Consider the following 24163-nt stretch of genomic DNA (forward strand, 5'->3'; position numbering starts at 1 on the left):
CAGCTCCAAGAAGAGGCCACGGGATTGTTGACCGGGAGAAGCAACACGGCGCGTCACGGTGCCGTGCAGGTCCCGTGCCGGCACGTGACCGCCCTTTCTTTTATCTGACCGAGCCGTCTCCTCTGCCGGACGGACTGAATGCATTTTGGTCTCTTTTGCACACGACTTTTGCCGTACAATATCGGCGGCCGCTCAAGCAGAATCGAGACGCCATCCATTGCCCTTTGTTGTCCCATGACGGCTCTGAGACACCCCCCGATTCTCTCTCCTCCACTGGGGCGCTGTTGCAGCGTCTCTGCTTCGCTCGACGACGGCGTCTCCCATAATTAATTTGGACGAACAATGCCTGCTTCCACCAGCCGATGCCAGGGCATCTCTGACGCATTCACGGCGATGGAAGCCTGCGACAAAAAAGGCCGGCAGCGCCCTGATTGGCCTGGGCCGACCTGATTCAGGCCGCTGCGTGTGCAGCCCTTGCGGGTTTCATCATCTCGACGCCAACAACAAAAAGCGGAACCGAAACCCCCCCTGGGCGGAAAGCTAATTAATAACAAGAAAGACACAAGGGAGGCGGCGTCGACAAAGAGTCGACTGGTCCAATGACGTCGCCCCGCCGGCCCGCCCAAGAGGCCTCTCGCGCTTGCTTGCCATGAGTCCATGACCGCCTTCTAAAATCGACCAAGCAGCCTTTTGAAACGACGATTCGCCTCCCGACTTTCAGGAGCGACCGTCCTACCGCAAACGCCTGGGGTTGAGCTGCCAAGGAACAAGCACCTCTTCATCGTCGGGCTGGACATCCAGCGCCCATCTTCATCAGCCCCTCCCCCGCCATCACGGCGCATAAGCAGGCGTTCCCTTGGGCGTTCCCTTAGGCGTTCCCTTACCTCTTCATTCCCGCCACGCCTCTCCCTGTGTCGCGAATCCATCCAAAGCAGCGCCCATCATGGCTTCGCCCAACAATGTACTTACTTCCTCTGCCCCCCTTGGACGCCCCATGGGCTCCACGCTGACGCCGCCTCTCCAACAGGATCCGAAGCTGCTCTACGCAGTCGAGGGCATCAAGGCCTATCGCATCCTCAACGGCGTCGAGGAGTCCCTGACGCCCATGAGCCCCCAGACCCTCTCCCTCCTCATGGTTCCCACCGCCTCTGGCTTCGCCGGCCCCTCCGACCCCTCCCGCGGCGACGACGACTTTTACCTACACCTTCACCTGCCGCCCGAGCTCGACCTGCCCATGCCCGCCACCACCCAAATCTACCACCAGCCGCCCACCAGCTACCTGATCCCGCGATGGGACCTCGGCCCCGGCAGCGGCGCCTTCACCCGCATCGAGTTCCCCCCCGTCGGGAGCCGCCCCGGCGTCCAGGAGGACGTCGACACCTTTGAGACCATCCTGGCCCAGTGCACCGCCTTTCTCGAGCGCGCCCCGCCACCCATGTCCGACCGATCCAAGGCCGCCGAGGCCGCCGCCGCACCGCCCCCGCCCTACAACCCGGCCGAGTATGATCCCGGCGAGGGATACGTGCCGGGCAGCCACAGCGCCAACTCGGGCAAGGGAGGTAGGATCGTCCTCGTCGACGAGGAGGACGGCAGCGTCGTCGGCGAGCTCGGCGAGGGCTTCGACGTGGTCGAGGGCGGAGGCGTCAAGCCGGGATCCAAAGGTAGGTTTAATCCCGTTCCCTCGGCATACAAACGAGCACCGGGCTGACCGTGTCATTTTACACTGCAGACCCAGTCGAAATCTCCCTGCCTGCCGAGGGCTCACATAACATCTCGGTCCAGCCTCTGTCCTTCGAGGACGAGATGCATCCGGCCTTCAAAAAGTCGACTATAGTCTCGACGGCGTCCAAGGCGTCGCGGCTGCTCATCACAACGTCCGACTACGTCACCAAGACGATGCAGTCGCAGGCCGATGGCTTCACACACAAGACCAAGCCAGCGGCCAAGCCCGTGACCTTTACGCCCACGACGCACGCGCACATCCGACGCATCAACCAGTTCTCCACCAAGGCGGCCGGGCTGTCGGCGGCCACGGTCGGGTCGATTGGCAAGGTTGCGCAAAACTTTGGCGCGCACGTCACCAAGCGCAAGGACGGCAGCGCCAGGGGCTACGACAAGGAAGGCAAGGCGATTGCAAACTACAAGCCCGGGGTGCTGAACAAGAGCCTCATGGCCTTCAACACGGTGGTGGACGGCGTGGAGCAGGCGGGCCGGAACCTGCTGACGGGCACCTCATCGAGCGTGACCACGGTGGTCGGGCACCGGTGGGGAGAAGAGGCGGGCGAGGTGTCGAGGAACCTGGGCGGCGGCTTCAAGAACGTGGGGCTCGTCTACATTGACGTGGCGGGTGTGTCTCGGCGCGCGGTGCTCAAGAGCGTGGCCAAGGGCATGGTTGTCGGCAAGGTCAAGGGCGGGGGGCAAGTCATTGTCGGCGGAGGAGACGCCGACAACCCTGCCATAGTCGCGGCCGCCACCGGCAACGGCCAGGGCCAGGCGGGCTCGGGCCCGGGCCTCTACGAGACGTCGAGCGTCGCCAGCGGGTACAATGGCACGGGCAAGAAGGCGGCTTCGTAGCTCGCGGTCAGTGGCGACGGGGGGTTGCTTGTTGCATCTTGTGTGGCTGCCGAGAGGTGAATTCTCATGGCACCGGCATGCAAGGGTGGCCGATGTGCCCATGATGGATGAATGGGCACTGCGTCGAGCACTTTTGTTAGCCGTTGAACGAGCACATGATGGGTGACGAGTGGCCGTCGAGTCCCGTGCGTACGAGCACGCCTTGACTTGTGACCGACCACTGGTAAGTCGTATGAGGCCAGGTGGGACAGCATGTCGACAGAGCATTACGGTTAGCCACGGCAGACTTGATGTATATGCCGGCCTGCCTGCCTGCCTGTTGCCGTTTCTTTTGTTGTACATGCGTGTGCGCCTTTATATACTTTTGCGTTGCATTTCTACGTCCACGTAGAGTTTAGGTTGGTCGAGAGTTTAGGATCAAGCTCAACGGAAATGTTTATTTACAAGCCAAGTTTGATCTGCCCATGTAGAGGACATTTGGATATTTAATTAATCTGCCCATATAAAAGGACACGGAAGGCCCCTCCATGCTCATCACATCGCCCATGCCGGAGTGACGAACCGAGCCCGAGGGCCCGAGCCGAAGCCGACTCGAGTCCCGAGACGGCATCCCGTTGGGCCGGGCCGCTCTGCATGTCGGCGCCTCGCATGCGTGCGTATCTGCGCTGCGTCGAGGACGGCTTGGATGATGATGATTGACACGTTGGCCATGTCCATTCAAGACACTGCCCAACACGGCTTCCACGCACAAGGTGAAGACGACAGGCCCGAGGTCGGCGTGGACAGTACCCGGTCCAGGCGCGGGTCGGTTCGTTGCGAAGAAGAGGAGGGCAAGCGGCCTCGGGAGTGCCGGCCTCGGGACATGAGGGCCAGGGTTCACATGCACTCGGCCCTCGATGGAGCCGACGGCCCCCTCTGCGCGGGAGAGAGCGACGGGCGTGTCCGCAGCAGGCGGGCGAGGGCGAGGAGGAGGAGGAGTAGGAGGAGGAGGAGGAGGAGGGGTTCGTCCAGTCTGGCTGGTCGGCGCAGGCTCTCACCCTCGCCCCCCTGCTGTCCGTATTATATCCGGTTTATTAATCCTGATGTAATTACGAAGCATGGAACTTGTTAAACAGAATCATGTGCTGTATGTATACAACAAGTAATTATGTTGAATCATGTACAGTACGGCCCATCGTCCCCTTGCTTTGTGACAAAGCATCTGTTGCCACACGCCATGACGACGATGCACCATCATATTCCCTCGACAGGGGCGGTTCATGATGATTCCATCTCTTGCGTCTAGGCAGCGCCATGTCCGCCCCCTAGTCCCATCTGTACGTCACGTATGGATGCACGCAGCTGCGAAGCCCGCCCTGCCGTGGCACGTGGAGGAAGCCAAAGAGATGGATCGATGCATGTTTCGCAGGTCGAGGCTGGGGATACGGCGGTGCACAGCGACTCACGTAGTCGCGTCACGCACGGCGTGTTTGATGCGGAGCAGCAGCAGCAGCACACAGCACAGCATGTATGGACAGCGGAGCAGACACGAAGCAGACACACATGCCTATCCAGCCAGTGCTTGTATACTCACTCACTCATATGCATACATACACACACTCACAAAAGACCAGCGTTGACAAATGCCTAACCGGTGCTTCGGAGCTTACACATCGACCCGCCCCGATGCCCTGCCCGCCTCCCCCCGTCCGGCCCTCCCTCCCTCCCCCACCTCGATGGCCTGCATCGTGACGACGCGGTGCTCCCACATAAACGACATAAAGTGGGTTCCGCCGGCCCAGCCTGGTAGCCGTTGACCTCGGCCTGCGCGCCGCAACTCTGCGGCTCCCCAAGTCCATGGCTATCGGGGCCGAACCCGGCCCCATGACAGCAGGGCCCCGGCAGAGTGGCCCCCGGATTGGCCAGCCAGGGAGAGCACCAGGTGCAACGCTGCAAGGCACTCGATGGAATAAAGCAGCCATCGTCTTGCTCTGGATGCCTGTATGTACTGTACCTACAGTGCTGTATGTGTGTACTTGTGTGGCCTGCCGTCCTTGGTTGTATGTAGCACCGCCGCTTCCATCCATCACCGCTGCTCGGAAGCTCGGGGTTGCTGCTCCCCTTGGCCCACGCTGCGTTTCCTATCCGGTACCTCGTCTTTGCCTCTGCCTGCGTCTAGTGCGGGAGCTACGACGCGGCATGTAATATGTATGTAGAGCCGAAGCCCTCCTTGCCCCCGTCCGATCCTCCCTCTCCGCAGCTCACTCCGTATTAGTTTTGACTTTCCGGCTACCGGGCAAGCTCCCCCCCCCCTGGTCTCGAATCTCGTCAGCCCATGTCTCGGACTCGATCTCTAATCATCTAGTACCTAGAATAGAAGCTTCGTCGTCATTCTTCATCTTTGTTTTTATATACAACGTCCCTCCCGTCGCCCCGTTGCCCAGCTCCCGAGTCTGCTCGCTCCACCGCCGAGACAGAGTCACCAGACGGCATACCAGATAACCGAGGAAAAAACCCGCAATGCCTGCCGTCAAGGAATCAGTCCTTGGCCGCCGGGCCGCCGCCAGCCCGCCCCTCGCGGACCCGGCGCCGCTGGCCAAGAAGCAGCCGCCGCCGCCGCCGCAGCCGCTCGACATCATCGACATCCGCGACGGCCGCGAGTCGTGCTTCAACCTCAAGGACGAGGTCGCCTCGATGCTCAACCCCGTCCACGGCCCGCGCAAGCTGCCGACGCTTCTGCTCTACGACGAAAAGGGCCTGCAGATGTTCGAGGAGGTGCGTCGGCGCGTCGTCTCTGTCCCGGGGTTCACGACGCTCACAACGCCCCCTGTGCTGCAGATTACCTATCTGGACGAGTACTACTTGACCAACTACGAGATCGAGCTGCTCAAACAGTCGGCGGCCGAGCTGGCGAGCAAGATCCCCGCGGGAGCCGTGGTTGTTGAACTGGGGAGCGGGTTAGTGCGCGTTGCTTGCCATCGTCCGTCCCCAGTCCCCACGTCTTGAAGATGGAAGAAAGAAAGAAAGAAGCAAAGAAACAAGACGAGAAACAAAGCCAGAAGAAGAGACATTCCCTTGCCCCCCTTCCCCCACCCCCCCTATCTTTCCCCCTCTCCACCACCCCCCCTATCTTTCCCCCTCTCCACCACCCCTTGGTCTTTCAGGATCCTTTCCAAACTAACAACCATGGCCGCCGCCGTCCGCCGTCGATTCGCGCCCCCGGCCTGGCCCCTTTCAAAGCAACCTGCGCAAGGTCTGTCTGCTGCTGCAGGCCCTTGAAGATCAGGCCAAGCCCGTCGACTACTACGCCCTCGACCTGTCGCAGCGCGAGCTGGAGCGCACCCTGGCCCACGTCCCCGACTTCCGCCACGTCGCCTGCCACGGCCTGCTCGGCACCTACGACGACGGCCGCGAGTGGCTCAAGCAGCCCCGGATTCTCGAGAGGCCCAAGTGCATCCTCCACATCGGGTCCAGCATCGGTGCGTGTGCTGCCGCTGTTGCCGTCGTCGTCTTTTCCATGCGCCTCTGCTCACAGGCCTGGCTCCTCTGCCCCGGGCTCGCAGGCAACTTCCACCGCGACGACGCAGCCGACTTCCTGCAGGGCTTTTCCCAGCTCTTGCGCCCCGAGCGCGACGTTATGATTGTCGGCGTCGACTCCTGCTGCGACCCGGACAAAGTCTAGTGCGTCTCCCGTCTCCTTTCATTTTTGCGCTGACTCCCCTTGCCCCTGAGTAGCGTCGTCGGTCATGAACACCTGTTTACCATGCTGCCCAAGGAGACGAGGGAGCTTGACTGACTCGGGCCCCTTTGCCAGCCGCGCATACAATGGTTCGTATCCGCCTTGAACTTGCTCAGCTCCGTTGCCTGTCATCGAGGAAGAGGGTCTGACGCGGAGAAACAAACAGACAGCCTGGGACTCACCCACGAGTAAGAAGTCCTCGCGCTGAACGCACCGCCGTCGGGAACGGCGCCATGGGACAGACTGACCCCGAGCCTCTGCTGCTCCTTGTCCAGGTTCTACCTCAACGGCCTGGCGCACGCCAACGAGATCTACGGCGAGCAAGTCTTCCGCGTCGACGAGTGGAAGGTCGTGGGCGAGTACGTCTACGACCGCGACGGCGGCCGCCACCAGGCCTTCCTCACGCCGCTCCGGGACATGACGGTCCTCGGGGCCGCCCTCGACCCGCACGAGCGCATCCAGATCGAGCAGAGCCTCAAGTACTCCAAGCACGGCTCCGACAAGCTGTGGAAGCAGGCCGGCCTGAGCGAGGTGGCGTGCTGGCGCCGGGGCGACGAGTATGGTAAGTCGTCGCTGTCTCCTCTCCCCCCTGAGCCCCCTTTCTTCGCCGAGAGCCTCATGCTCCTCCCCCCTGGAACCCCGTAGCCGTTCTATCAGCGTCTGACGGGCACGCATGTAGGCCTCCACATCCTGCAGCGCGCCACGCTCCCCTTCTACAGGAACCCGTCGCTCTACGCCACGGCGCCGCTGCCGTCCATCAAAGACTGGGAGGCCGCGTGGGAGGCCTGGGACGCGGTGACGCGAGACATGCTGCCGCGCCAGTCGGTCGACGAGAAGCCCATCAAGCTGCGCCACGCGTGCATCTTCTACCTGGGTCACATCCCGACCTTTCTCGACATCCAGCTGTCCAAGGCGACGGGCGAGCCGGCCTCGGAGCCGAGCCTGTTCCCCGCCATCTTCGAGCGCGGCATCGACCCGGACGTCGACAACCCGGAGCACTGCCACGCCCACTCGGCCGTGCCCGACGAGTGGCCCGCCGTCGACGAGATTGCCGACTACCAGGTCCGCGTCCGGGCCCGCCTGCGCCGCCTCTATGGCGACGGCGGCCGCGGCGGCGCTGCGGTCGATATGCCCCGGCACGTCGCCCGCGCCGTCTGGGTCGGCTTCGAGCACGAGCTGATGCACCTCGAGACGCTGCTGTACATGATGCTGCAGAGTGATAAGACGCTGCCGCCCCCCAATGCGCCCCGTCCCGACTTTGCCCTCGCGGCAGAAGAAGCCGCCCGGGCCCGGGTCCCGAACCAGTGGTTCGACGTGCCCGCCCAGACCATCGCCGTCGGCATGGACGACCCGGAGGACGGCACCGATCCGTCCCGTCACTTTGGCTGGTACGAAGGGATTCGCATCTGCCGTGTTCCCCCGTTGTCAACACAGGCTCTAACACGCTGCCAGGGACAATGAGAAGCCAGCCCGCACCGCGACGGTCCATGCTTTCCAGGCTCAGGGGCGGCCCATCACCAACGAAGAGGTATAAGCCCCTGAGCCGGCCCTCGGTCCTGTCCTGACGAAGCTAACCAGCCGGCTTCTTGCGTCGTGAGTCTCTAGTACGCCCAGTACCTGTACAACTCCAACATCGACCAGATCCCGGCATCCTGGTCCAGCCTAGACACGACCAGCGGCCAGGGGTCCAGCGGCTCCGCCACCCCCATCGTCGCCGACGGCAACAACAATGGCACCGCCGCCGTCAACGGCTCGGCCAACGCTGTCCATTCGGCGCTGCCCGCATCCTTCCTGCGCGGCAAGGCGGTATGCACCGTCTACGGCCTCGTGCCCCTGGCCCACGCTCTCGACTGGCCCGTCTTCGCCTCGTACGACGAGCTGGCCCGCTGCGCGTCCTGGATGGGCGGCCGTATCCCGACCGTCGACGAGGCGCGCAGCATCTACGCCTACGTCGACGGCCTCAAGAAAGAGGCCTCCACCAAGAGCAGGCTGACCAAGAAGGTCCCGGCCGTCAACGGGTAAGTCCTCTCCCTCCCCCAGGCATGCAATCACGCCGAGCAGCGGCTGACGACGACCCTGTCATGCATCGCCGACAGCCACCTCGTCAACGACGGCGTCGAGGAAACCCCCCCTACCGACCGCGGCACCGCATCCCCCCCCGTCGGCGTCGCCTCCCCGGAGCTCTTCGCCGACCTCAGCGACGCCAACGTCGGCTTCCGCCACTGGCACCCCGTGCCGGTGACGGCCGATGGCGGCTCGCTTGGCGGGCGCGCGGCCATGGGCGGCCTCTGGGAGTGGACCAGCTCGCCCCTGTGCCGCCACCCGGGCTTCGAGCCCATGTCGCTCTACCCGGCCTACACGGCCGACTTCTTTGACGGCAAGCACAACATTGTCCTCGGCGGCTCCTGGGCCACCCACCCGCGCATCGCCGGCCGCAAGAGCTTCGTCAACTGGTACCAGCGCAACTACCCCTATGCCTGGGCTGGTGCCAGGCTCGTCCGGGACCTTCCGTGATGCCCGGGTCGGTCTTTGCCTCGACGGTCTGCGTGGCAACGAGTCCGGAGTGTGACCAGAGTACTCAGGAACGACAGGGATCAGTAACCAGGATATCAGGTGCATTGTTGGGCCTCCTCGCTGCCTCGCTGTACACGTCTCGGAGCATCCCGAGGGCGGAGCCATCCATTCTCTTGACGCATGTGCACGTTAGCAACCACAGACATACGCTCGTTTACAATACACACACACCAAGACATTGAGAAGAATCCCTTGGCTAGAAACGCACGTGGCTGGGTATATCTAACTGCTCCGCGATGAATGTTATACTTCTACCGCTTGGTTCTCCATTCAACGAGGTCGATCGCATATGCCGACTCATGGAGCGGCGATGCGCAACTCTGCGCCAGTTGAGCCTATTTTCCTCCTCATTTCATCCATCGTAAAAGGAGACGACTATCGTCTAGCCCCTTCCGGGCTTTCCACCAACCTGGTCGTCCTCGGAAGATGGTTCGTAAGCCTGCGTGAGTAAGAATGACTGAACGAAGCATGTCATTCAAAGGCCTAGGGGGTAATGAGCAACACATCAGACAGTGCGTCGACAAGGGCGAGCGTCAGGGATCCAATGCCGCCGGGCCGGGCCGGCCGCCGGGGCCTGTTGTTCGCCCATCACCCATTAAGACTGCCGTAGATGTCAAGGAGCTGCTCAAATACGTAGCCGGGCAAGTGAACGCCGTTCTCCGTCACCAGGTTGGTGATGAGCTCGGGTGGCTATTTCCAGGGTCAGCACTCGAATCAAGGTCTCGGCGCAGGGGTGCGAGGGAACAGGAAGGGCGCGAAGAGAGCAGGAGGGAAGTTCAAGGCCCTTGGGCATAGATAACCCACCGTATAGTCGACGGCGTCCTCGGGCTGCTTGCTGGCGGCGTCTATGCTGAAATCGAGAACATTCTGCTTGAAGCCTATGTCCCGCTGGTCGAGGGGAAACTTTCTTGAAAACTTGTGCGTCTCGGCGGCGACGTAAAAGGGAATATTCGCCTTTGAAGCCAGCTGAGCAATCTGGAATGTGCCAATGCGCGAGATGATGCCTCCGTTCTGCGTGACAGCCTCGGCGCCGACAAAAACCATGTGCACACGCCGCAGCAGGCCCATGACGTGGGCAATGGCCGACTCCGGGATCTCGGCGACGGGGATGCCTAGGTGGCGCAGCTGCTTGACAACGCGGTCGCTCTCCTGAACGCGCGTCTCGTCGCGCACGTAGACGACCCTGAACTTGCCGCTGAGGCTCTTTGCGGCGCGCTCCAGCAGGCCCGTGACGGACCTGGAGGCGCCGTGGGTCAGGACGCACTTGTCCTCTCCGACGAAGCGCCACCCGGCCTCTGCGACGCCGTTGCGGGCGGCTATGGCGCGCTCGGCAAAGAGGCGGCCGTTGCGCACGAGGTGCTGGCGCACGGCGTCGAAGCTCCCGTCCTGCTGCTTAAGCGAGGCGACGAGGTACTGCAGGAAGAGATCGGTGCCGGCGGTGAGGGGCACGGGGTTGGCGACCGAGGCCTTGAGCCGGTCCGAGTGCAGCTTGACGGTATCGAGCGTCTCGTACACGGTGGTCGAGGGGACCGTGTTGAGGAGGGCGATGAGGGACTCGATGGCGGCGACGGGTTTGGTCTGGTGGGGGTCGGACGCGAGGAGGCGGCGGTAGGTCGCGACGATGCTATGCGTTGAGATCATGTTGAGCTTTGTTGATTCTATGGAGAGGAGGAGAGAGGCGGTACGCACTCAAAGTCGGTCGAGGGCGACGGCAGCGGCTTGCGAACCGGAAGCTCACTCGACGACCCTGAGGCAGCAGCTGCAGCGTCAGCGGGGCTTCTTGGGAGCCGATACGGATGTATCGAGGAGGGACAGATGAAGACGCACCGGCTGCGGCGTCTTTCGGAGCCATGATCAAAGATGCGAGCCTCGACGGGCTGGGCTGCGCGCGATGGGATGTGATGTTGAGGCTGCAGAAGAATCGGAAGGCCGCCGTCACTTTGCAGGTGTTGAGGGCTTGCGATGAGTCAGCGGGCCCCTCCTTGGCGAGCCACGGTTGAGAGGGCCGTTGTCGGTGCAGATGGCGGGGCATCTCTCGGCGCCGGAGAGTCCCCCGTAGAATCGGGGCTGTTAGTGCTGCTGGCCTGCATCTTGTCTGTCTGCTGCCGAAATTTTGCTTACGGCGACGAACAATGCGCTGAAGCATCCAGCCGGTTCCTCCTCTTCCTTTTCTTTCTTCTATTCTAGCCACGCCATGCAAGTTTTGAGAGGAAGACGGCCAAACTTCAGTCCTTGGTTCTGCCTCAGTTGGACACGGCATCTTGCAGCCATCCCGGGCCTGGGCCCAAGTCACTCTTCCCCAAGGAGACGCTGTGCGGGTACTTCCCCCCTGTAACGCCCGCTAAGTCTCCGCCAAGTCTCCACCACTCGAGGCCGCTACTCTTAGCTCTCCCATCTTCAACCCATCGTCCATTCCTGCTCTCTACTTCCCCCTTTTCCCATCGACAACCATAGCCGCCTTTCGAATTCGTCGCGCAAACATAACCAAACATAATCGCCACATCATCATGGAGCTCCTCGACCCAGCCACGGGCCGCCCGCTCCCCGCCGACGCCATCCAGCGCGTCCTCTTCCTCGCCAGCGCCGTCCACGTCTACAACATCCCGCCTCTGCCCTCGATGCGCGGCCACAGCGCCGCCTCGTGGACCGCCGATCCCTCGCGTCACATCTTTACCGCCCGCCTGCGCGTCGTCGAGACTGCCCTCTCCTCCACCTCCTCTTCCTCCTCTGACGACGCCGCCGCCGCCTCGGGCCTCAAAGTCGACGTCGTCCTCGAAGACCCCTCCTCCGCCCAGCTCTTTGCCGCCGCCCCCTACACCGACCGCGCCGCCGTCGAGCCCGTCCTCGACAGCAGCCGCTTCTTCGCCGTCACCGTCCGCGACCAGGACGGGCGCAAGGCTGTCCTGGGCATCGGCTTCGAGGAGCGCTCCGACGCCTTCGACCTCGCCGTCGCCCTGCAAGAGGCCAGGAGGAGCCTCGGCTGGGAGGCCAAGCAGCATTCCACAAGGGACCCGGCCGCAGCGGCCAAGGAAAACGTAAAGGACTACAGCCTGAAGGATGGTGAGACAATCACCGTCAACATCGGCAAGTCCATGCTCGGACGCCGCCGCCCGCAGCCCCAGCAGGTCGACGAGACGCCCGCCGCCGACATGCAATCCTTTGCCCTCCCTCCTCCCCCGTCGGCCAAGCCGAGCGACTCGGGGGGCGCCTTTGCGCTACCGCCACCCCCGAGCGCCCAAGACGTCAAGCGCAAGCGGCGCTCGCTGCGGGACATGGGTTTCGACGATGGGCAATTTGGGGAGTTTGCATGAAATACCCCTTTTCTTTTCCTTTTTGTATAGACCTCGGTTCGGCATGGCAACATCAACGGCGGCGGTCGCATGGTTGGTTTGACAATCGATTTGCTACGTATTGGGCCAGGATAGACCATCTCTCAGTCCCGTACACAATGCAAGACGGTTGACAAGGCCCAAGCATCGTCCAATCGTCTGCGTCAATTGGGCCATATCGATTCCAAGTTGGGTAGACTCAGCCGATTGCCCCGGCCGTCCCCGCTCTTGGCTCGCCCTGCGGCCGCCTTGTACTGGAAGCCCAATCCACGGTCGCGCGGGCACTTGCCGCTGTCCCCGTCACTCACATCGAGGCCAGCGTCGCCGGACTCCGAGGCTCTCGCCGATGTCACGCTTGGTGAGCTCGTTGGTGGCCTCGCTTGACCCGCCTCTGACACCGCCTGCGCGCCTGCAGGCCGCTGCACGGCCCTACGATTCCTCGGCACAAACTCGGGCGACGCTCCGCTCAGGTATGTCGAGGGCCTCGTGTTGCTGCACGACGAGGATCCCCGAATCGCGGCATGGTTCTGAGCTTGGCCAAGGACTCCCCGATACACTACCCTCGGCCGACTCGCCTGAGCCCACGCGTCTCGGCTGTGCACCTCCATGTATACCTCGCTCAGTCTGATAAAGATGGCCTTTTCCTGCTCTGCCGCCCCGGTGAGCTGCGACCGCACCAGGTTGAGTCGCTTGCGTAACCTGCGCCGCTGCTTGCTCGCCGTCATGTTCTCGAGCTCCTCCTCCAGCAAAGAGTACTGCCGGAGCAGCTCGTTTGCCTTGCTGGACTGCACTTGGAGCGAGGTGGCCAGGTATGCCTGCTCGGCGTAGATTTCCTCATACGGGCGCGGCCGAAAGATGGCATCAGACATTGAAGTCGCATGTGGCCGCCTCGGGTTTCGACGAAACTGATCACTCGACGTTGGCCCACTTGCAGAACTCGGTGGGCCCGCATCAATACAGTGCCCTCCCCTCCCCAGGCCGTTCCGACGTGGCGATGACGGGAGGGGTGTTGTCGTGCTGAATGCCACGAATGGACGGTGGGACGGCCTCGCACTCGACCGAATCGGATGGGCGTGGTTCGGAATGTCCATGGAAAAGGTCAAAGAAAGCGTAACTCTGATGTCTGTTTTCTGTTGCTGTGCGCGCCAAGAACCCAAGGATGTGAGCTTGCTCATCCACGCTACCCAGCGGGGGACAAGAACTATCATCTCGTCCAAAAGACTGTTCTCTCCTGTACGGTCGGTTTGACTTAGCCAACGTCGGCTACCCTAGTTAAATTTTCCATTGAAAGAAACGAGAGAACAAGGGGTCACTCTCCTTTAGGGACAGCAGCTGACACCACTGCACCCGCGCTTTTCCATTATGTGATCCAACAATCCTTCTCCGCTAAGAAGAATGCCGCGCTTACAGAGACACCGAGGCACCGGGCGTGTTGGCCGGAGGCGAGTTGGTCGAGAGCGCCACGTGCGGCTGCGACGCCAGAATAGACTACTCGTCAAGCTCCGTTCAGCTGGTTGCTAGTGTGGGGATGAATAGAGAACAAAGGCCTGCTCAAAGGGCAAAGCCGCCATGGCGTGGCGCCTCGTTGAATCTCCAGAGTCCGGCGTCAGTGGCAGCCTTGCGGATCGACGACGTTTCCCCTCCGGTGGCGGCGCGATTGATGTCGGCGTATCTGAACTTGTCGTCTTGTCCTGAGCCCGGCTGGTGAGCCCGTTTCTTCTTGCCGACGTGACCATCCGGGTGGTACTGCTCCATAATGTTCACAAAGCAGTCGGTCGACACCTCAGTGGCCAGAAACCTCATTATTTCGGCCCCTTCGGCCTCTCTGCCCGGCATGACGAGATGCCTGACCAAGACTCCACGTTTGGCGATGCCGTCTGCAGTGAAGCACAGGTCGCCAACCTGGGCCTGCATGGCACAAACGCTCTCGCGGGCGGTTGCGGCGTAGTCGTCGGCCTTGAGCAGCCTCTTGGAGGTGCTTGGCTCCCACACCTTGAAGTCGGCCAGATATATGTCGACCAGGCCGTCCATGAGACGCAGTGACTCGAGCGAGTCAAAACTCGAGGTATTGTAGACAATGGGTAGCCGCAATCCCAGGTCGCGAGCGTGTAGGATGCTAAGCGCCACCTGCGGGACCACGTGCTCGGGCGTTACAATGTTGATATTGTGGACGTGGCCGACGTCTTGCAGCTTGATGTACCACTCACCGAGCTGCTCGGGCGTTAGGTCGAAACCCTTTCTTTGGTGGGCAATGTCAAAGTTCTGGCAGAAGACGCAGCGCAGGTTGCACCCGCTCATGAAGACGGCGCCGCTACCGTTGTGGCCCTGGATGCACGGCTCTGGAGATGAGGGAACAAGCGGACCGGAGAGGAACTTGGTCAGCCGAGGACCGCTGTTGGTCGCTAGGAGACGGTCAGGGCTGGTCCTGGACGACAGACTGACCTTCGCCGAAGTGGGGAGCGATGACGTTGACCTTGACCTCGTCGCCGATGAGACAGTGGCCCGTCGTCTCGTAGCGGTTCACGCCACACCGGCGCGGGCACAGGTTGCAGTTGCGGAGGTGGGCATAGGCCGTGGAGCGCTTCTCTGCCGCGCCCCGGGAGCTGAGGGTCTGATATCGCGGCATGTAGTCGTCGAGGAGAAAGGGCGGCACCAGATGGAGACTCCTCCGGGCTTGAGGCCAGGGAGGGCGGCCTGGCCGAGGCAGGGCGCGCACGAGTTGGCTGCCCGAGAGCTTCATGACGCTTGTCGGAACCCCTTGACGATCGCGAGAACGCCCATGGAGGGGAGACGAAGCCGGTCCGGTCTTTGCATGCCATGGAAAGAGGCGTGACGATGGATGGACGAGTCACATGACGTTTGGTGCCGCGACCCCTGTGAGTCTACCTACCCTGCACCTCCAGCCACGACAGAATGCTCACGCACAAGTGCTCAATTATGCCGACTTGCGGCGGTCATATTTGCGGGTGGTAGAGTGATAATCATGATGCAGTCTACTTTGTTTTTGGAGAAATGTATCCTGTGTGGTAGCTGTAGTGGTGGGCGAGCAACTTTACATGGATTGCAATTCGTGCTGGCAGCCAACCGTTCCGGATGGACTCGTTTACACCACAAGTCTGAGGATTACAGACAATTGACAAAATCAAGTTATGATTTTGAGACACATGTTTCTGATTGCTCCTTAGTGTTCAATTAGTCGTTGAGACTGGGTGTGTTGCTTTGCCGTACCTTGTTCACCAGCCTCTCTCACCCGCAACAGGGCAATGTGGGCTTCTTCCGCCCACCTTTGGCTCAAAGAAAGAACTCAATCAAGGCATGTATAGAGAGAATTTCCGTCATGGTAAACAGCAGCTGACTAAGTGTTACACCTCCGTCACATGGCAAGATGGCCGAGTTGGTTATGGCGCCAGGTTAAGGACAGTCATCCTTGGCATCAATTTCCTGGTGGAGCAATCCTCCTGGGTTCAAGTCCCAGTCTTGTCATTGTTTTTTGCCCGTGGGCATCTCATTCTACCCAATCGATGAGGTCCCACCCATCCTTTTTTGCGCTCATGTATTCTTCAAGTTGGCTGGCACATGCTACGACTTGGATTTTTGGCTTATAGACTCTGGTACTATGGTGATAAACAAGGCAGCGGGCTGAAGCTGTGGACAGTCGGTGGACATGAGCAGTGACGGCAGGATCGGTTGGCCGCAGTGCGGGAGCCGGCCTCGTCTTTGGCAAAGAAGGCGCTGGACCAACAAGCGATGCCCTCCCATGGACCCGGGTCGTGCTAGGGCAGGCAGCGAGCTCGGTTCCGCCAGCCGAAGATCCTGACGAGCGGTGGGAGCCAGATCCATGAACCTTTGGTACGAGGCGCATATGCGGCCCAGCCAACAGGTTCCTGTGGCGATGGATCGTCTTGTATTGTTGGTGTCGTCACGGACGCTCTCCACCATGGACTCGAAGATGTTTGTATTGTCCGTGTCGGCACGGACGCTCTGCAACATGGAATCGAAGATGCTTGTGTGCAAAGCCGTGACGAATGACGACTTGACATGGTGCCATCTCCCCGAAGTCGGGCAATCGGGTCGACTCGGAAGACGGTCGTGACCTTCGCCGGAGGAACCCACCATGTCCGGCCAGGGTTCTCCACTCGCGCCGGGAAGCGATGTGGCGGCTGGGCCGGAGGAGCGGCTGGGCTTCGGAGGATGCAAACGGCAAGCAAAAGGCTATCCGAATCACGGATAGCGTCACGTGCCGTGGACATGGATGGACTTGCCGATCTGAGCATGCTTCCCCTAGATTTTCAGCTCATCGGGCAGCGTGTGGAGGGTTTCAGATGGCATCGGGTGCTGGCAGACAGGGATAAGGGCCTCGTTCGCTCCCGTTGTCTGCCTCTCCCTGGTGGCCTCGCGAGCAATACCGTACAGTAGCCGCTTGACTCTCCCACCTTTCATTTACAGTTTTCTTTTCTTGATGCATTGTACGCTACGATTGGAAGAGGATGGTGCCGTACGCTCGAGCTCATGATATGTTGATGGAGCTTAGGTATATGAATTATGAACTGAACACGGGTAGCCATCCCTTCCGATCTCTCCCTCATCCTGTTCTTCTTTTTCTTTTTCGGCTTCCGCGCCCCACCTCGGTAAATTGGCAGCTGAGTGAGCGCGTCATTGTAGTCGGCCGCGTGTGGTGGAGGAGGCTGGCGACGGGCGGGCCGTGAGAGGACGACCTACAGAACTAGCGGAGCACGGGAGGGAGCCCGTCTCGCTCCAAGCAAACCGACTCGGCTAGGTAGGGTGGGCAGGTGTTCTCTGTGCCGCCGTCGTCGAGGGCCTGGAATGGGCCACTTGAATGGATGCCCGATTATGCTCAGCTGGTCCTGGACTGGCTGGCAAACATGAGTTTCTTTTGTCGCATGTGTGGTGCGCTAACTACCGTTGTCCACCAGTGCGACAGTCAATATCGGTAGAGGCACCGGTAATGTGTATACGGTAGTACATAGATGGCCTTGGGGCGCAGTGTTGCATAACGGAGCATCCGAGCGCCCATGTTGGTCGTCATCATCGACTCGAGCGTCATCGTCATGGCCACGGACGAGGCCGGCGCCGGCTGGTGCTTGCTACGTCAGAGAAGGGAAACGCCGCCGCACGCGTATGGGGATGATTGAGTTTGCGCCAACGTTGAGAGGTGGCAACTCTGTCGCTCGCTCCGTCACTTGGGGAGACCATGCCATGAGACGTGAATGCCTGTACTATACTCAGAGGCATCAGCCATGCGTCTGTGTGCAGTCTGCATGTCGATCCATGCATGTTGGCTGGCCGAGGTGACGATGGCTGCATGCAGTGGACACGACTTGTGGCGACATGTCACGTATTCGTACGTACTGTACAGACTTGCAATCTTCAATTCGTTCGGATGTCGTGCCGAGTGGAAGCAGCAGTTGTGAGTGCTTCCGGATACCTACGATTGGTTGGTTGGGGCAACGAGTTGGTTGCTTCGGCAAATTTGTCTCGTCGGCAACGGAGGCGGGCGAGGTGCCATGTCCCATAGGGGAAGAAAACAATGCGGCTCTGACATCACCATGATGGTGGTTGTGCTCGGTGAGGCTTGTTGAGAGAGCCGAGACATCTGCAGCAGAGATTGGTACTGTACGGATACTGTGCCTCTATTGTGTGATTGTGTGAGGTCTCTCGATTCTAGGCCACGAGCCGAAGGGATGGATCATGGGTAGTTAGTTAACGGGATGCCTCATCAGACAGCCACGGCACTAATAAAGCTTGGCACATGTTATGCTCCTTGTACAGCTGAACCGGGGGGGCTCGTGCATGGAGGGAGGGCGGGCTTGATTCAAGCAGGCGCTGATTGGCCAGCGAGCTGCGGCATTGCGCTTGTGTGGCCCGCTGGAAGCGGATGCGATGGCAGGGTGCAATGTACCTTACTATCCCGGCTAGAACAGGTACTTGCACTTGGGTGTCGCCTTGGCCGTGGGCCAAGTACCTTGGCAGTGGAAACACCAGCACCAGCCGCACTGTACCTACTCACTCGGAAGCCAAGACGGCGAGAGATTGCGCGTGGGAAATGGGACAGGAGGCATGGTTTTTTCTTCTTTTTTTTCGTGTTTAACTCTGAGAGCAAGATGCAAGGAAGTGGCCTTGCTTGTCGAGGAATGCCGGTAGTCGGCAAACTGAGGGATGGAGATTTGACGTCGTGCCGCCCGCCACATTTGCCGGCCCTCACTCAGCTGGCTCTCTGGGTGATTTGATGTGCAACTGCTCTTCAAAACAACAAATAAAAAACACACGGACAACCAAGCCACACCCCGGCAGCTGTCCATCACCAGCCACGTCAACTGCCTCGATAGAGCGGCTGCTTGATGGAGTAAAGTCGGCAATAAGGTTGCCGCGACTGCTGCGTTCGGCTGCGCACCATGGCCCACGCGCCTGGCCTGATCGGGGCCCGGGGCTGAGACACTTTGTTGACTCCCGTCAAACCCTCTCTCGGTCTCTCTCCGTCTATCGCTCTCTCTCTCTCTCCCCCCTTGTCAAGCTCAGTTGTCCGCCCCCGGCTGCCGCCATTGCAGTAGAGTTGTCTCCATGCCGGCTGAAGCCCCAGAGCTCCATCATACCGATGTTACATATACAAGCCCCAGCTACCCGCCTCATCCTTGCCCAACCCCGATCCACCCTTTCCCCTTTCCTTGCTTCTTTAATATACTCTTTTCCCCATATCCTGCGTCGGTCGCGTCCAACGACTATTAATTTCGCCCAAGAGGTCAAGAAAAAGGTACCTCGTTGCATGTACTGTACATGAATGCATGCGCGCCAAGGTCAGGTACTCGTTTGGGCGCTCTTGCACACACCTCTTCTCCCCCTCGCTCCCCTCCGCTCCCCTCGCTCCCCTCCTCGCCGACTTCACCACCATCGCGCACTCCAGCCTCGGAGCATCGACGACACAACCACCTGCCTCGTAGAGCGTCGCAGCTCGAGCTGCCACAGCCGTCATCACCATGGGCTCCTTTATCAGTTGGATCAATTCCAACGCTGGCGCTGCCACCAGCGGCGGCCAGTCGCCTGACGAGAACCAGCCTCAGTCCGTCTCCGGTCAGTGGTGCGAGTCTTTCTTTATATGCGTCTGTTGTTGCTGACTTGATCTCCCAGGCATGATCAGCACCCTCATCCCTGTGCTGGCTCTCTCGCTCGTCTACATTGCCATCTTTCTCTTTTTGAGGCGATCTCAACGCAGATACTACGCGCCCAGGACATATCTGGGCTCGCTACGGCACAAGTACGTGCCTCGAACTGTGCCATGGATCCTTGCGCTGACGGCCATAGTGAACGGAGCCCCGACCTGCCCAGCGGCTTCTTCAACTGGATCGGCACCTTCTCCAAGCTCCCAGACGCCCATGCCCTCACCCACCAGGGGCTCGACGCCTACTTGTTCCTGCGCTACCTGCGCGTCGCCTTCACCATTGGCCTCGTCAGTCTATGCATTACTTGGCCTATCCTCTTCCCCGTAAACGCCACCGGCATGGGCGGCCTCAGCCAGCTCGAGATCCTATCCTACAGCAACGTCTCGGTCGAAAGGTCGCCCAATCGCTACTACGCCCACGTCTTCGTTGGCTGGGCCGTCTACGGCTTCGTCATGTATATGATTATGCGCGAATGCATCTTCTTCATCAACCTGCGCCAGGCCTACATGCTCACCCCCCACTATACCAGGCGCATCTCGGCCCGCACCGTCCTCTTTACCACAGTCCCCAACAACTACCTCGACGAGGCCCGCATACGCCAAATGTTCAATAACTCAGTCCGCCACGTCTGGATCGCCGGCAAAGCCGACAAGCTCGACGAAATGGTTGAGGAGCGCGACAAGGTGGCCATGAAGCTCGAGGGCGCAGAGGTCAAGCTCATCAAAATGGTCAATAAGGCCCGCGCAAAGGCCGCCAAGAAGGGCGGCGCCGCCCCCAACGCCGGCAACGACCACGATGACGCCGAGACGGGCAACATTGCCGCCCGCTACGTCCCAGACAAGAAGCGGCCCTCGCACCGCCTCGGTCCCCTCGGCCTCGTCGGCAAAAAGGTCGACACCATCGAGTGGTCTCGATCCGAGCTGCAGCGCCTCGTGCCTGCCACCGAGCAGGCCCAGGCCGAGTGGTCTGCCGGCAACTATGACAAGGTCAACGCCGTCTTTGTCGAGTTCCACACCCAGTCCGACGCCCAGGCTGCCTTCCAGGTCCTCACTCACCATAAGGCCCTCCACATGTGCCCCAAGACGGTGGGCATCAAACCCCAGGAGGTCGTCTGGAAGAACCTGTCCATTCCCTGGTGGCAGCTCGTCATCCGCCGATATGTCATCTACGCCTTCGTCGCAGCCCTCATCATCTTCTGGGCCATCCCCGTCGCCATTGTCGGTCTCATTGCCCAGGTCAACACGCTCAAGAGCCTGCCTGGTCTGACGTGGATCGACAAGATTCCCCCGGTAAGCAAGCGCCCTGCCCTTATCCAAACCCCCTATTGCTTTCCCTTGAGCCTCATTATTCCTATGATGACCGTTTCTGACTCGCTCTCGTAGACAATCCTCGGTGTCGTCTCGGGCCTGCTCCCGTCCGTCGCCCTGGCTATTCTCATGTCCTATGTCCCCATCATCATGCGCGGCTGTGCCAAGCTCGCCGGTGCTCCGACGCTGTCCCAGGCCGAGCTCTTCACCCAAAACGCCTACTTTGTCTTCCAGGTCGTGCAGGTCTTCTTGATCCGGACCGTCTTCGACTCGGCCTCGACCGTCATTGTCCAGATCGCCAAGGACCCGAGCAGCGTCTTCACGATCCTCGGCAGCCAGCTCCCCACGTCGTCCAACTTTTACATCTCGTACTTCATCCTGCAGGGCATCACCATCGCCACGGGTGTCCTCACGCAGGTCGTCGGCTTCTTCATCTTTAAACTGCTCTACAAGTTCCTCGCCGGCACCCCGCGCGCCATGTACGCCAAGTGGACGACTCTGAGCGCCATCTTGTGGGGCAGCCTCCTTCCCGTCTTCACCAACATTATTTGCATCAGTAAGTGCTTGGCAGTGCCCCGACCTTGTGTGCCCATCGTTTCTGACCGCGGGCGCCCCCTAGGCCTCATCTACTCTGTCATTGCCCCTCTGATGCTCTTCTGGTCGACGCTGGCCATGGCTCTCTTTTATCTGGCCTTCCGTTACAACATCTTCTTCGTCTCGGAGACGGCCGTCGACACGCAGGGCCTGATCTACCCGCGGGCGTTGAAGCAGCTGTTTGTCGGCGTTTACCTGGCCGAGATTTGCATGGTTGGTCTATTTGCCGTGTCCAAGGCCATCGGCCCGGCCATCCTGATGGCCGCCTTCCTCGTCTTCACCATCCTTTTCAACATCACCATGTCCAAGAACCTGGATCCCCTCCTGTACGGACTTCCGCGCAGCGTGCAGGCCCAGGAGCAAGCCATCCGGGCCGGCGATGTCGAGTCGACGGATGCCGGCAAGGATACCAACGGAGCCCACGGCAACTCGGCGGGCTTGGCCACGTCCAACTCGGGCGAGAGCGGCGTCGTCAAAAAGGGAAACTTCATCGCCAGGTTCTTTATGCCCTGGAAGTACGCCGACTACGCCACGCTGCGCAGTCTTGTCCCGCGCGAGGATGACATGGACTTTGAGCAACAGTACTCGGATGAGGTCGAGGCCACGGCCTTCCTGCCGCCGTCAGTGACGAGCAAGACGCCGACGCTGTGGATACCCGAGGACCCGGCTGGCGTGTCCAAGCAGGAGGTTGCTTTGACGAGCAAGGTGATTCCCATTACCGACGAGGGCGCCACTCTGGACGAGAAGAACAATATTACATGGGACACGGAGGGCGCACGGCCGCCCATCTGGGTGGAAAAGGTTTACTACTAGAGCACGCCAGAGAAAGTGCCTCAATTGTTGGATTTGAACATGAATGACGGGTGTGACGGGGCGCGGCCCGGATGGCTGGACGTTTTGGTTGAACGGTGACAATACCCCGGCAGCAGACTATATTTGTGGTTAGTTTCTTATTACTCTAATATTGTGCCTCGTGGCCACAACTTGTTCAAAGTATCAAGCTATTAAACCAATCTCGATTCTCTTTCATCAATCGTGCTCTCCTCTTCCCCCCATCACCGCCTCCGTCAGCTACTTTATAATTGTGATCGCCAAGTCCTCTCGCATTATAATATATGTGGCTCAGAGTCTCGGATCCGAAGTCTGATACTTTTGCAGGGTGAACCACAGTACTGTCATGTCCCGAGTTCAGCTGCTCAAACGCCTCGTGTCATGTCTCGTCTCGACGTTTGTGGTCCTGCGCCTTGGCCTTGATCTACAAGGCATTATTGAGTCGTCGTACGTAACTCTTCCTCTCACTTCCCATGGCCCCGTGAAATGGGTTTTTTTCCCCCACCGGGGACCCATTCAACAATCGTATCCGGCGTAACTCCATCTTCGGATGGACACAGTGGAGGAAACATGGCGTATATGTGCACGTACACGTTTACATGGCCGACGCTCTCATCTTGCCCGGGGTTTGTGATCCATCGCGTCGGGGCTCATCGTCTCACGGACGGGACGGTACAATCCGGCGTGTTTACTGGCCAGTTTGGCTGGACCGGTGCTTACTCGCACACTACACCCTCCTGCGTCGAGGGCTTTTTGCAAGGCCTGCGACGGACTGCTGCTGCTCAGCTCCTTGCGCAACTTGTACGGACCATTGCCGGGACGGTGGCTTGCGTACTGTATATGCGGGGGCTGGGTTGGTCCAACCATTCGGTCAGCCATCTAAGCAAGATGTGCAGAGTGATTGGACAGTCAGCGTCGATGTTGCAATATCGTGCAGCTTGCATGCATGGATCCCACCGACCGGTTGCGCGGAGCAAGCCTGGTTTTGTATAGGCTTGAGGCGGTTGCATGACGGGCCATGGTTCACGCAGGTGGATGGCGACGAATTGCACTGGACATATACGTATACGCGTCTCTTCTGGTTGTTCCTTTTTTACTTTGTTTGACTGGCTGGGCGAGGTCTGAGTGTCATGTCTTTAGACGGCTCGTGTCTCATGAAGTCCTTGCACCCCTCACAGGTGGTACCATAGTCTGTTGAAGAGTGGAAAAAGGCGAGAGAACAACAAAGCGAGAGGTTTGTGCTGTCGCCGAGGAGATGGAGAGGATGTGTCCACATGCGACGTAGCGTAGAAATAGTGAAGGTGTGAAAGCTTCGGGGTCTACTGGGACTTTGTCTCGAGGAGATGACCTGTTCTCGGACCTCGGGCCATGATGTTTCTCCTGATGCCCGTGTTGGCATGCCCACTCTGTATTCGTACTCGCAACATGGATCTGAGGAGGCAGTTCTCCGTAGTTGCCGCCTCGACGACGTGAAGCAACCAACTACAATAAGCTTGTGGCGTCTGGGGATGTGATGGAAAACGCCAACCAGCCCAGCCGCTTGCTTGTTGGTTGAGATGGCATCCCCGCCCCCGACTTGTGACCCCACCTTTCCAGCTGTAAGTTAACTTATCAATGCTCTATACTTTGTACTCGTTCCCGGCACTGAGGACCGAAAACCGGTTTCCAGGTGCTCGGAGAGAAGACTTGCGCCAGCAGCCTCAAGGGTCGCAATGTAAACAGAAGCATGCGTTTTAAGTACAAAGTACTTGGGGGCGGAAGACGAAGCCCCGCACCGTGGGCACCCCTCACCTCGAGGCAGAGAGTTGCCCTGGTAACGCGCGGCGTAAAAAAACACGCGCAACGGCAGCAGCAGAGCCGGAAGAGATGCATCCCGCCGGATTGGTTCTGGTCTAGGGGCCCCATGACTCTTTCCGAGAGGGAAGATGGAGGGCGGGAAGAAAGATGGGAAGAGGCGAGGCTGGGCACAGACGCGGACGACACCCTCCGTCCACTCTCTTCTTCCTCTGCCTTTTCTTCTCTCCTCCGCTTGTCTAGGCCTTGGTCCCCCTTCTCGCCTCT

General features: G+C 60.1%; 7 protein-coding genes and 1 non-coding gene across 8 annotated transcripts; 5 read left to right on the plus strand and 3 right to left on the minus strand.

Annotated features, from left to right (window-relative positions):
- Positions 1-943: 943 nt before the first annotated feature.
- HRG_08141 (senescence-associated protein) lies at positions 944-2574 on the plus strand (the record flags this gene model as incomplete). Its single annotated transcript, XM_044866612.1, has 3 exons — positions 944-961; positions 1028-1661; positions 1730-2574. The coding sequence occupies 3 exons, from the start codon at positions 944-946 to the stop codon at positions 2572-2574; spliced, it is 1497 nt and encodes a 498-aa protein (XP_044718501.1).
- Positions 2575-5073: 2499 nt separating this feature from the next.
- Positions 5074-8806, plus strand: HRG_08142 (histidine-specific methyltransferase, SAM-dependent domain-containing protein; the record flags this gene model as incomplete). Its single annotated transcript, XM_044866613.1, has 12 exons — positions 5074-5328; positions 5392-5510; positions 5794-6032; positions 6117-6234; positions 6368-6381; positions 6459-6480; positions 6568-6854; positions 6972-7680; positions 7745-7820; positions 7898-8160; positions 8230-8310; positions 8389-8806. 12 exons carry the CDS (start codon positions 5074-5076, stop codon positions 8804-8806), a joined length of 2601 nt encoding a protein of 866 aa, XP_044718502.1.
- A 648-nt stretch (positions 8807-9454) lies between these two features.
- On the minus strand, positions 9455-10898 carry HRG_08143 (initiation factor 2 subunit family domain-containing protein; the record flags this gene model as incomplete). The annotated part of the gene is made up of 4 exons (XM_044866614.1): positions 9455-9556; positions 9671-10490; positions 10556-10613; positions 10694-10898. 4 exons carry the CDS (start codon positions 10896-10898, stop codon positions 9455-9457), a joined length of 1185 nt encoding a protein of 394 aa, XP_044718503.1.
- A 475-nt stretch (positions 10899-11373) lies between these two features.
- HRG_08144 (adaptin ear-binding coat-associated protein 2) lies at positions 11374-12177 on the plus strand (the record flags this gene model as incomplete). Its single annotated transcript, XM_044866615.1, has 1 exon — positions 11374-12177. One exon carries the CDS (start codon positions 11374-11376, stop codon positions 12175-12177), a length of 804 nt encoding a protein of 267 aa, XP_044718504.1.
- A 182-nt stretch (positions 12178-12359) lies between these two features.
- HRG_08145 (uncharacterized protein) lies at positions 12360-13064 on the minus strand (the record flags this gene model as incomplete). The annotated part of the gene is made up of 1 exon (XM_044866616.1): positions 12360-13064. One exon carries the CDS (start codon positions 13062-13064, stop codon positions 12360-12362), a length of 705 nt encoding a protein of 234 aa, XP_044718505.1.
- A 682-nt stretch (positions 13065-13746) lies between these two features.
- On the minus strand, positions 13747-14935 carry HRG_08146 (radical SAM superfamily domain-containing protein; the record flags this gene model as incomplete). The annotated part of the gene is made up of 2 exons (XM_044866617.1): positions 13747-14587; positions 14634-14935. 2 exons carry the CDS (start codon positions 14933-14935, stop codon positions 13747-13749), a joined length of 1143 nt encoding a protein of 380 aa, XP_044718506.1.
- Positions 14936-15574: 639 nt separating this feature from the next.
- On the plus strand, positions 15575-15678 carry HRG_12117. Its single transcript has one exon. It is a non-coding gene; the product is annotated as a tRNA-Leu (tRNA).
- Positions 15679-19187: 3509 nt separating this feature from the next.
- Positions 19188-22084, plus strand: HRG_08147 (calcium-dependent channel, putative phosphate domain-containing protein; the record flags this gene model as incomplete). The annotated part of the gene is made up of 5 exons (XM_044866618.1): positions 19188-19281; positions 19339-19465; positions 19513-20659; positions 20753-21233; positions 21297-22084. The coding sequence occupies 5 exons, from the start codon at positions 19188-19190 to the stop codon at positions 22082-22084; spliced, it is 2637 nt and encodes an 878-aa protein (XP_044718507.1).
- Positions 22085-24163: the final 2079 nt, after the last annotated feature.

The sequence above is a fragment of the Hirsutella rhossiliensis genome (assembly GCF_020360975.1).
Source record: "Hirsutella rhossiliensis strain HR02 chromosome Unknown scaffold00009, whole genome shotgun sequence".
In the NCBI taxonomy this organism is placed as follows: Eukaryota; Fungi; Ascomycota; class Sordariomycetes; order Hypocreales; family Ophiocordycipitaceae; genus Hirsutella; species Hirsutella rhossiliensis.